Source organism: Pinus tabuliformis, chromosome X, assembly GCF_031772625.1.
Source record: "Pinus tabuliformis cultivar Carrire ecotype Pingquan chromosome X, CPIR1, whole genome shotgun sequence".
NCBI classification, from domain to species: domain Eukaryota; kingdom Viridiplantae; phylum Streptophyta; class Pinopsida; order Pinales; family Pinaceae; genus Pinus; species Pinus tabuliformis.
This window is the reverse complement of record NC_142308.1, coordinates 105,005,724-105,018,776: the sequence shown is the minus strand read 5'-3', so window position 1 is coordinate 105,018,776 and position 13,053 is coordinate 105,005,724. Positions and strand designations below refer to the sequence as shown.

Genomic DNA, 13,053 nt, shown 5'->3' with positions numbered 1-13,053 from the left:
TTGCTTGAGCAAGTCCTAGATATGACAGTGATATATTGTGACAATGAGGGTGGGATCCGATTGGCAGAGAATCTTATGTTTCATGAAAATTCCAAGCATATTGAGATTAGATATCATTACATACATAACATGGTGCAGAGAGGAGTCATGAGTCTTTGTCATACTTTAGCTGATGAGCAAATTGTAGACATAGAGCAACTTGGACTGATGGATGTGACCCTCCTGGGTAAGGGTATCAATTGATCAAGGACACTAAGCTATGCTCTTCCCCTCCATTTGAGCTCCTAGGGTGAGGAATTGAGCCTTAGAGCTCCTAGGGTTAAGGGACCTCTGGATTTGAAAGAGTATACTCCAGTTGGCATCTATCTTTCCCACTCATCTAGCCAATGGGTGTTGAGTTAGGCGCAATCCTTACCATTTATGGTAAGTGGCATCCCAATTAAGCTAGAGATACAGGTGTTCTACCACTTACTCTTGAGGGTCAAGTTGGGAAGATTAGCAGATAATAGGATAGGCGAGATCCTTACCATTTATAGTAAGTGGTATCCCTCCTATTATCGTCAAGCAGTGGGATAGGCATGATCCTCACCTCATAAGGTAAGTGGAATCCTTCCTATTGTATGTGGTTTCTCGGGTTGTAGCATTGGCTCCCCCTTGGCAGAGATTCTCGGGTAGTAGCATTGGGTCTCCGCTGACAGATGATTCATGGGTGGTAGCAATAGATCCGCATTGGCAATGATCTTGGGTGGCAGTAGTGGCTCTTCGATGGATAGAGGGTCGTAGATTGAGCTCCCCTATAATGTCAAACTCTTGTCCTTTAGATTCGAGAGTGTTCAGCAAAGCAGAAATGGGCAGTAACAACATTTGATTTCATGATGAGACAATATTTGAGATGAGACACATGTTGTAGTCGATAATTTCTCCCTAGTTGAGAGGGAGTGTTAATTTGGCAGCGTAAGGACAAATTCCCTCCTTTGGACAACCTTCCTCATCAAGAAAGACCCCTCGTAGCCCTTGGAAGAATTTAATGTGGTTGAGGAAAAATGTAATTTTAATATGGAAACCTACATAAGCACAAAAGGACAGGTCAGCCCAAAAGAGAATTTGGACACCCTTGGAAGCCTATAAATACAAGTGAAGTGAACATCATTTGGATATCATTATCAAGCATCTTATTCTTCTCCCTTCTTTGGATTAGCTTGCATAGGTTTGAGGTTGGTTCACGGAATTAGTTCGTATAGGTCCAAAATTGCAGGGTCCGAGCTCACACTTGCGAATTAGGGTTTTTGGTATGGGGTTGCTAGGTTGGAACAAGGAAATATCGATTATAGCCTCATGCATATAGGGTTCTCCATGCGGCTGGAGAGCTGCAACTGCACAGATGGTCGCTAGCTCCGTGCAGCTGTGAACTAGGGTTTTGATGACAATTGAACGTAGATCCTAACCGTTGACCATAGGTTGATTTGAAGCATATCTATTTATTGAGATATTGTTTGGTTGTTTTTGCTTATAATCTTGTGATTGGTGAATTGGAACATTGTACTCTCTCTTTGTTGAACATTTTATGACAATCTAATAAGAAGAAGAATTTGAAAGGGTTTTCCCCCTTATGGGGTTTTTACGCGGCCTTTGACTAAACCTGGTGTCTCTTATTTGTCTCTTATTGTTCATTACAAGTATTGTTCTATCTACAATTGCTATTAATCATTGGAAGATTAAATTGTTTTGAAAGATTATGAGTTAGTTTAATTCCCCAAAGGTAGCTTCAATCCTCAACCCTTCTCCATGAGATTGAACTTGTGACCTCGTGGGGACCAAACCCCACACAAACCAATTGGTCTACACTTTATAAATTTTAAAGATGTCTCCAATAAAATTTGAAAATAAGGATAAAATCTCATTATACCAACCACTCTATTGTCCCAATAAAAAACTTTTTTAACGTAATAAACCTCTCCTACCTAGAAAATTAATTTGACCCATAAAATAATTAATTAGACAACAACTTTGTGTGGAGATTTGGTCCCTAGTCAAGATCATTTCCTAGAAAAATATATATGTATAAAAAATAAAAAATAAAATAATCACTCCAAACACATCACATTCCCGTAAAATATCTGGCCTGTATCACTCGTCCGTTCAAAAAAATAGTTAAATAATATAAAATATCTGACAGGATAATTAAGTATGAGGCAAATATGATAATTTTGAAATTGTGGTGAAGCAGGTGGTGTTGAGTTCCAATTTCGAGAGCCAGCCTGTACAGCTTAAAAGAGGAGGATACGCGTGAAGTGTGGGAAAAATGGCAATGACAGTAGCAGCAATTGGTTCGTTTGCTTTTAATATAGCCCACTGTTCGGATTATATGATTGCTTCTGGCCTCAAAACACCAAGGTTTAAGCACTTTTCTGTACCTGCTATCAATTCTCTCGGAAGAGCTTCGAACTCAAGACTTCCCAGTTCTAAATCTCTGAAGAAATTGAGATTATTCTCATCTCGAACGGAGGCAGACACCAGCAGCAGCAGCGCCCAAGGCAAGGTAACGCGTTTTTCTTCGGTGTTTCTTTTCCCCAAAAAAAATCGACTCTGAATTCTCTTTTTTTCCTCCTGTATATTAAAATTTAGTTTTCTGGAAGTTCTTCGAGACATATCCCTGTTGTACTTTGTTTTGAACTTTATCTATTTTATTTTTAAATTTTGGAAGTGCTTTTAAAAATTATGTATGGTAAGTGGTGGCAGGATAATTATTCCGCCAGATCGCCCGGGACATCCAGCGGGCTTCGTAGCTTTAAAACTCATGGTATACTGGTGGATGGGGCGCCCAAATCTTTAAAAATCATGATATAGTGGTAGATGGGGACCCTCAAATCTTCAAAACTCATGTTATACTGTTGATCGGTGAATCCTGGTGGATGGCGTCACTACCACTGAACAAACGCGTTCACAACAAAATGGATTTAAACATTTATTCAAAGACAAGAAGGGAGGAGATTGAGCTCTAACAATTTAAAATATGGAAGCTTAAAGAGAGGTCCTCTGGAATTCCGTTTTGGTTTCTAAATAATAATGTGCTGATTAATCTCAATTAGCGATCATCAAAGAATGCAACATGATTGTTGGAAGGCTTACTTGTTTAAGTTACAGCGAGAACGTGGGTGCCTAATAAACATGTTGTTAGGTTTAGGTTTGAGCCCTGAGCTTTTCCAATTCAAAACAAAAGAAATCTTCTTTAAGTAGCTATCTTGATTAGGAGCAGGTGTCTGTTATTTGCAGACAGCAAGGTGAAACTATGGTAACTGTTTTTGTTTATAAGACTTAGGTCTCTGTTATTTGCAGACGGCAAGGTGAAACTATGATAATCGATTTTGTTTATATGAATTGAGGTCTTAATTCATGGTGTGTAAATTGGCCAGGACCTTTTTTTCTTTCTCGGCAAAAGCCTTTTGATTGGAGAGTGTACAGATTACCTACAAAATCAGCGTGACAATCAGAAAACTTTTGGCTACAAAGTTGGTGACCGAAGAATATCTATTTTGAAAGTCACTCAGGACTTGCTAGTGGCCTCAATTGTAAAAATTGCATTAGCAGAGGGGGCACCACACTGCCTCCAAATTATTACAGGACTGACCTGGCTGTATTAACATGACCCACCGTAAAAAAGACTGGGTTAACTGCATTATCACAAGGGCAAGCCCTTTGCGTTTGAAAATTGGGTCATTATTGTGACAGGTGCTCCAACTTGCCGATAGACCTTTATCTGAGAAGTGCTCCAACTTGCTGATAGACGGTGGCCCGGCAAGTGTGAATAATTGGCTAAGGACTAGTCTTGAGCATATAAAGTCTTTATTGTATTCCCTAGAAAGTTGAAGGGCATTTTAATGGCAACTGAAATGAATTATATAAGTGCCAAGGAGGGAAGGCAATTCTAGATTAAAAAAGGATATAAAGGAGTGTGTAATCAATAGCCCTTAGCTGAAATATCAACTTTCTGATACAAAAGGTATCCATGAAGTGGATTCAAGGATACAAAACGAAGGATGAACAAAGTTCGAATATGTGGACAAAGGAGGAAGAGACAGGAAGTTTATGTAAACCAACAGTCTATTTATGCCATTCTTAGCATTTAGAAGTGTTCTTTTTAAAATCTTTTTCCTCGCTTCACTTGGGTGAAATCCTACTTTAGCATTTGTGAAGACTTCTTATGAACCTCCGAGAGGCGTCATATATGTTTTAGAGAGAACAGGCTGAAGGCTATGTTCCCATTGATTGTCCCTGTTGGTGTCAGATTACTTGGAGCAATGGAAGAACCTTGCAGCCATAACCATTACTGCTATATGCTGTTGGTAGAAGAGGCCTGAAGGCTGACACATTGGAAGTCTAGAGGATCTACTCCAAGGTGGTTCCACATCGAGCTAAGCAACACTCTAAGTGTCATGTTTTTCTTTAATTGGTGGGAGGAATCTCCAACTAGTCAAATCACCTAGGTTGTGGCAAGTGACAATTAAGGTCGTGGAGAAGCACAAATCATGGGACCACAGGAATAGGGAATTGTTGCTGGGTGAGAAGATCACTGACAAAGGTAACTTCCTCTAGCTAGATAAAGGAGGAGCTAAATAAATCACTTGTATGTTGTAGTTGAAGGAAACACATGATCTCCCAACCTTTTGCTAGATAAAGAATAAAATACATTCCAAAGGAGAGAAAGGGAAGCACTGTCAACTGGGGAAAAATAACGTAAAGCATCAGAATGGTTTTGGTAGAGAGTGGATTCTTTGCTAAATGGAAAATGTATGGCTTCCCATTATTTTGGTAGGAGAACAAAATGAAAACAAGAGGAAAAATGGTTTGGCCTCTCAAGTGCTTCGATTGTCTCCTAAAGATTGATAGAGGGAGAATGAATTGCTGCCAGTGAGGTAACACCTCCTTAGCCTAAAGGGGGAAAGAATTCATTGCCATGCTCGTGGAAAAATGTTTTTGGTCGTAGCTAGAAAGAAAAAGATGGCTCCATTTGATTGCTAAGGCAACACAAAATTGTGGTTGGAGGAAAATGGCTTTGGAGGACATCCTAGTGTTTTGAGCAAAGAAAACGTATGCTAGTTAGAGAAGAGTTGTTTGCTTAGCAACATATGTTTTACGAGAGGAATGATTTGAATTCTGAATCACCATTGAGCTTTAGAGGAATACCTTCTATTGTATTGGCAAGAGCAGAAAATTTATAGTTAGATTGTGTTCATGCCTCTTATTGTTTTGGAACAACACGAGAGAACTCATTGCAGAGACTAGTGTTCATGGTTTGGAGAGGAGATCGTCCTGGGTCAAGTGAAGAACCCACATCATGAGAGGAGAATCCCAACAAAAAACGAAATTTAATACCTTGCTAGTTAGAGTCGATAACAATGACAATTTAGGACAAAGGCAAGAGGAGTTTTAACAACATTGGAATCCACTTCATAGTCTCACAAGCTTTTGAAGAGCATCCTTTGCAACTTGAAGTAAGTTTTCTACATTTTGATAATGAAGAGAAGAGCTTGAGATTGAGAAGAAAAAGAAGATAAGAATCGAATAGGGAGTCTTGTTGCAAGTGGGGTTTGTGTACAACTCTTGAAGTTGAAGGAATTTAATCTTCCAAACAAATAATAGAGTCATTCCTTGTGTTGTTCATCATTCTTTGAGTACATAAGGCCATTGCTGAAGAGAGAAAATAGTTTATTTGTATTTTGTTCTTTCAAGCTCTGTGAGAAGCAATAACATTGTAACCAAGCCTCTTCGAATGAAACATCTCTTCTTGTTGGGGTTTTCATATGGTTTCTCTAGGGTAATTTCATATGTTTCATCATGTGTTTGATGATTGTTGATGTTTATGCTATTTTGTTGGTGGATGAGATGTCTATCAATGGAATTACATTCTTTTATTTATGAACTTTAGTGTAGCATGTTGTTTGGAAAACATATAAAATTGCTATTTGGTAAACTTGACTTAGTCATAGAGTCAAATGAGCTTAGTCTATAGTACATGTTTTTCGGGCACATGGTATTGCCATACCATGGGTCACTAATACCATTTGCTGGAAAACCACACATTGTAGACTAAACCTGTTTGACTCTATGACCGAGTCATTTTGGGCCAAACAATAATAGATCTATTATTAGAAGTCGGTTTTCCACAAGGGTTTCCAGGATAATTTATGGTGCCCATGTGTTGTTTCCTTTATGTGTTGCTATTATGTTTTTATTTATCTCTCTTTTATAGTAGTTGCTAAGAACATCATATTGGTTAAATTATCACAAGGATATTTGTGGACATAAAGACATCAAAGATGAATTTAGACTCAACACAATGAAGTGAAAAAAAACTTGTTGTAAGTTATGGAAAGAAATTAAAAGCATTAAAATATGTTATGAGAAACTGTTCATTGGGATATTTGAGATAGTTTATGGATCTATTTCAATGCAAATTTGAAATAAAAATTATTGCCAAACCTTTCTGCCTTCCCATCACCAATGAGTTTAGATCAATGTTACTATCACAATAACATCGTCATCGTCATTATTGTGATAATACTATTGTTGCAAACATCACGATTTTATCGAAAAATAGTGATTTTTCATGGCCCCGGAAAATTTCAATATCGAGCATGCTTCCAGGCTGGCATTGGCACAACCTGATGGGTAGGAATTGATTCAGAGCCCGGATGATGATGGTCTTCCATTGAGAGAGTAGTGAGGGCTTGTTGCACTTGGAGAAGCCCTAACGTTGGAGACAGGTTGCCCTGTTTTTACAGTTGGAGACCCATGGAGATGGCATGGAGACATCCTAGCTGGATTTGGGACCCGAAAGGAGGATTTGACAAAACTTCCTTAAAATTTCGATGATCCTAGGATCATGGCACTTTTTCAGACCTCACTTCACCATGGCATGACATTTTGAGCCCTAAAAGGGAATGGCATCAACTTTTCTAGAGGCTACGGCTCAGACGTGTGGCAATTATGGTCTATTTTGTCACTTAGCTAGTGGGTTGGCTTGTAACGCATGTCTATAAATTTTTTAAGTCAAACTCATTTTAGGGGCTTCATTAGTTAGAAATTTGTTGAGGTAGAACATATATAAATAGAGGTCACCTCACATTTTTATCCAACACTTGTGGATCAATTCAGCGTCTTTGAGGATTTTGGCCTAGTTGAAATAGACTTGTATCTTTGTGGAGTATTTGCTTTTGGAGACATTCTCTTGCTTTGGAGACATCATTTTGGGATACGAGAAGATTAATTCATGCATTTCTTGTAATTTTTCTATCAATATCTTTTATGGATATTGCATGGAATGGTTATTGTTGGGGTTTCTATGTGCTATATTTGTTGAATATTTTTCTATGAAATCTTGGCAAAGTATTGTATGCATTACCCCTTAAGAATGTGTGACAATCCCTTGAGTGAATCTTCATGTTAAGCTCTCCTTAATAATTCTATCCCCTCATAAAATTATAGCTAGGGTTTGAAAAACTAGGGTTTTGTTTTCAATACCCCTTACTCCATTCCAGGGTTTGGTTCTTCCATAAGTAGATCCCTCTCTAGACCCCATCACCCAAGATCAAACATTGGCCTTTCCACATAAGTGATCATAACATAAAAACTCCCTTAAACCTAAATATTTTCCCTCTCCTTAAATTTTCGGCCCTTTAAGGCAAGAAGCTAGGCTAGGGCTAGGGCCAAATTCAACTAGGGCAAGTGCATTTGCTTTTGAGAGGTTTCCATATGTGGTTTGTATCTCATTGCCTCAAAATCACCCCTTTTTAAAGGTGAATTCTTCCATTTTAGGGCTGATGTCACAAGCCCTAGGAAATTTTGCCCTAGGATAAACCCTAATATGGTCCTAGGCTTCAACTTGGGGATTTTTGAAGGCTTGTTGTCTCAAATATTGATCATATTTATCTTGTCAAGCCTTTTCTTTGCCTTTTTGTATTTTGGTAAGCCTGTTATCATTCCTTATTCACTAAAACCTAGATCACTTGTGCCTTATATAGGTCTTTGGAAGGCATGCTTTGCCTTATCCTTGCTAATTTTAGCCTTGTCCTTAAGCTGAGTGTCTCTCCTTAGCCTATCCTTGTCACCTCCAAGCCTTAGACTTGAATATCCATTAGGTGACCTACACAGGGAAACCTCCCTTGTGGTGAAAATCCACTAAAGAGCAGGAGGTGGTGGCTGTGGTGACAGTGGGCCCCCCACCTTATAGTGTTGTCCCTTGGTCTAGCCTTTTGTCTTGTGATGCCTCTCACAAGACCTGCTAGATTTTGAGGCAACACATACATCATTGAAAAAATAAAAAAACTGAAAATCAGAAGTCTTTGAAGTATAACTTTTGATCATGAAAATTGATGGGTGCACTACATCAATGTAACCAATAACAAGAAGATCAAATCAGTTCACATTTGATAATGCTAAATTTTGTAGTTAATCAAAACCATATTAATGGGTCTTATGAATAATCCATCATCCCAAAGCTGTCAATATTGATTGGGGCTAAGCTTGATAAAATATTGAAATGTCTCTTAAAAGTATAGAAACATCTCTGAGATGGTATTTGCAGATTTTGTGGCCAATTTTGTAAGGAATTAGTGGAGGTAAGTTTCATTTCAGAACATAGGAAACAGTTAGTGCTGCATAGAAATACCATAAATTTTCTTTACATGAAACAATATTCTGCATATGCTTGGGATATTGCATGTATACATAATAGCATGCCTTTGTCTGAGTTTTTCTCTAATGGCAAGTTATTTGCAATTTATTTTACTTAGTGTAGTTTCTGTATCTTGGCAGACACCATTTGGGTATACAAGAAAGGACGTTTTGCTCATTGGCCTTGGTTTGACAGCTTTTGGTTTTGGACTGAAATCTGGACTGGAGGTATACTCAGAGCTATTCATACCTCATTGCTTGAGGGTTTAGTCTCTTCATTTTTTTGCCCTTTTCAATTGCAGTGTATGAAATTTCACTTGCTAACATTCTAAGTGTTTTCTATCAGATTCAAAGTTTCATCGCTGTCTATCTTTTGCTGACATATTTGAATTCATGATGTGGTATAGTTGATTGGACTAGACTCTATCAAGGCAGGGAATGCTGTGCAGCTGGTAATGGTGCTTGGCCTCACTATTGGATGGATTTCGTCATACATATTCAGGGTTTCATCAAAAGACATGACATATGCTCAACAACTCCGTGACTATGAAAATAAAGTCATGCAGGTGTGTTGATCTGTAATTCATTATGCTGCCCAAGCATATGTAAGATTTGGGCACTTTGATGAGCAATATGCATTTTCGAGTTTCTTTGTTCAATACTCAATGTTAATTCATCTTCAGTTCTCCAACCATTTATAAGGAGATATGTTCAGTGCTAGATATTCTGGTAACTTCCAAATGTCCAACCTTGTTTCACTAGTTGTTTCTAAGTTTTCTTCTCTATTTTAGTTTTCTTACAATGGAAACAATTTTCATGATTAACGTGTATGTTACTGGGTTAGTTAAAGTACCAAATTTTATCTTTGTAAATGTCTACATTCCACATTGGTTTGGGCAGTCTGGTAATGACCGGTGCACTTTACCCTTCACATGGCTGCTTATAGAGCTGTGCAGCTAATAAGCTCGTTGAAGAAATGATCATTTGAATGATCAGGACTATTCTTCGAGTCATTGGGATGCTCATCCCACTACTTGCTTGGGGTAGTGTATGCACATAACATTCAATCTATACTAGAAGTTAGAAAATGGGAGAGTAATAATTTTTGGGCTTGCGTTTAAACCCTAAATCGATTTTAAAAAACTGGAGCACAAAGCTCAGAATATAATATGGAATCCATTTCCATCTGCCATTAAATGGAAACAATCTATTCTTTTTGTATTTCTTTAGCCATCTGTCTTAAAGGTCTTTGAGAAGTGGTGGTATATTCTACCTTTGTGAACAAAGAAGTGAAGCTTTTTTTCCAAGCAGTCTTTTTCCTTGGATGTACAACAAACGAAATAAAAGTTTATTTCTTCCAAATTGAGCTAGTGACACTTATGGCAAGTATGCAGGAGTGATTTATGGCACTTGTTCCCTTAATCTATCAATCATGGCATTGGAAACCAAGATTATCTTTTAATCACTTTTAATTCAACCTCATAGCAATGATCATCATATTAGTTTGTCTTGGAGGAGGACAAGCAGCATCCTTGAGCAACCCTCTCTCTTTCCCTGACTAGAATGGATTTCTTTATTTGACGTGGGAATACTATTGGGTTTTGTGGGCTTAGAACCTTTGTCAGATTTGCCTACATTCGTTCATGTTGGGTTCATAGATGTGCTCCTCCATGTCCCTAGCAAGGATTCTATCTGTTATTAGCCTTAGTGAGCCAATGATCACTTTTATACCTCATTAAGGATTCTTTAAATTGTCCTACAAAAGGAATTTTATACACTTTGTTGTTATGGACCAAATAACCAAATAAGCATAAAAAAGATGCAGTCCAGTAATACCACACTCAAATCAAGTGAAAGAGCCAATGAATAAGAATGCCACTTCAAGGGGGAAACCTCCTGTACATATTATGCTTACAAATAACTCTTAATGATCCCCAAAACTGGATCTTCTTGGTGTGTGTGTAGAGAGAGAGAGAGAGAGAGAGGGTACAATTGCAAATAATGAGCTGATCACCAATGACAATAATAGCAATGTAATGGCTAAAGACATAGGGGCTTAACATGGCCCTCTCCTTCAAACAAGTCTTGATCTCAATGCTTGATTAACTTCAGATGCTTCTGTATGAAGAACTCATTATTCCAAATTGCATTTTATGTTGGCTATTCTTCCAGTTGATGAAAAATTCCATAATTTTTCTCGCCATGTTCTCCCACTTTTGTTGCTTCTACAAAATATAGTCTTGTTTCTTCCCATGACAATGGTCCCTTTTTAAAAACTTATTCTCAATATGTATCAAAATAAATACCTATATATTCTCTTCTATATTGTCCTCTAATTCCTTTTTCTAACTTCTGCAATTATAGCATTTTGTTGATGAAATTTTTATAGAATGTATTATGATACGTCCTCTCCATGTTTTGATTGATCCCATGCAATTGGATCTTCAAAGAGAAAACTATGGTGGAATTACTAGAACTTCCTAGTTTTGCCCTATTCAAGAATAACAAACTTGTACAACTTGTCACACTGCACCTTTAGCACTTCAAATTGTGAAATTTTTAGTAATGCATAAGTTCATCCTCTTTCCAATGCACTTGTTTTGCTTCACTTGTACCTCTCAATCTCCAAACTTGAGATTTTCTGTAGAAACTATGCTTTAAGCAAGGTTGTGGGATTGAGAGACACCCTAAACTTCTACAATTTGTATGTCCGCGATTATAACCAACTATTGACTAGAGATTCTTTGATGTGGCTTATTTCCAATCACGCAAGCAACACTCTAGTTGGATCTCACAATCTATAGATATCATTGTTTTATAGAAACTGCCTCTTTAAGTCTCGTTTGAGGACTAAACAAAAACCCTAAATTGTACAACTTGTAATGTCGAACCAAATTCTGAAATTTTTACTCTATGTATTCCTCTCTTTTGGTCAACCTTGAAAGTTCTTTGTAATCCCAATCATCCAAAACAAAGTGAAAATGGTAATATGACTTATTTGAAAGAACCAAACTAAGGATTGTTTACTCTAATACCAAATGTTATGGACCAAATAGCTAAATAAGCATAAAAAATACTCAATTTGGTAATACCTAAATCAAGTGAAAGAATAAGAATGTTGTGTTGAGGGGTCAACCTCCTTGACACCTTATGTTTACAAATATTTATTGGCGATTCCTAAAATGATATATGTGTGTGTGTGTGACAAGGGGTACAATTATAAATAATGCTTCTACCACTAATGGCAACAATAATATAACAATACCAATATAATGGCCTTGTTACCCACCAAAATGGGTAAACTTATAGGAGAACTTTTCTCCCATTTTGACAACCAACCGGTCAACGACATAGCCAACAACCCTTGACAACCACCACTAGTTGATGATATGCCATATATCTCTGGCACTTGCATAAGCCATTTGCTTCTCACCCATTTGACATGAGCACATGGATGAAGGTGGGCTTCCACTCAAAGATATTTTGGTCATTTTGCAATAGGGTGATTATACTTGTTTGTTTTTAGGCATTTGATATGGATTATGAGGTGAGTTGGAAGAATGATGGACTTTGATCGTGATCTTGTTTTCTCACCTTAAATGGGGGGTTAATCTTTGAACCTCATCTAGTGGGACCTCCCTTAACGACGTAATGGGTACAGGAGGGGTACTACTTGGGAAGCCCTGATTGAGATAGCGTAGTTCCATTTTCCCTATGTCATACTTAACACTTTCCATCTTACATTATAAACCCTTAGTTCACCTCCATTCTTTGGGTTCAACCTGTCATGAGTTCTTTGGGATTTGGCACCCATATGTCCTCATACCTGGGTAGGGCTTGGAAACTTTACCTTAGGAGGTTGATGTAGTTGAATGAAATGGAAAGAGCATATCATGGCCACAACAAAATTAAAGAACGAAAAATAAAAGTGCAAAATATGGCTAGGGACATTCAAATTACCACGTGGGCAAAGGCTTTGCATGGGCTCTACGTCACTCATTATGGCCATCACCTAGTTCCTGAGCACATGTTGCTCCATTGCATTGGAGGAAGGAATCCTTGCATGTTCCAACCTTGATGAACAATGAACTGACTCATCATTAAGGGGTAATACAATTGCCACATTATTCAAAGCAAACTCTAACCCTTGAGCTATGAGCAGTAATACAAAGAAAACTCAAGAAGTAAAAGGCGCGCAAGAGGAGTGGAAAAACAAGGGCCAAGTTTGTGACTCATGCATCCACGAATGCTTCCTCCTCACATTTATACACTCAGGATGTAGACGCCCCCATTTGTTTCTCCCTTTGACCATGGCACTTAGCCATGAAGTTTCATCCCTTTTGTTGCCACATTATTATTCACTAACAACTGTCAATAGAA

The 13,053-nt window shown here is 37.9% G+C and overlaps 1 protein-coding gene across 1 annotated transcript in view; it reads left to right on the top strand.

The window, feature by feature from the left end:
* Positions 1 to 2,193: 2,193 nt before the first annotated feature.
* Positions 2,194 to 13,053, top strand: part of LOC149138623 (uncharacterized) — an 89,227-nt gene continuing 78,367 nt past the window's right edge. The window contains exons 1-3 of the mRNA XM_089447188.1: positions 2,194 to 2,539; positions 8,815 to 8,901; positions 9,081 to 9,239. Of these exons, the coding sequence (XP_089303314.1) occupies positions 2,303 to 2,539; positions 8,815 to 8,901; positions 9,081 to 9,239 (483 nt within the window). The 5' untranslated portion in view covers positions 2,194 to 2,302. The remainder of the gene's footprint in view (positions 2,540 to 8,814; positions 8,902 to 9,080; positions 9,240 to 13,053) is intronic.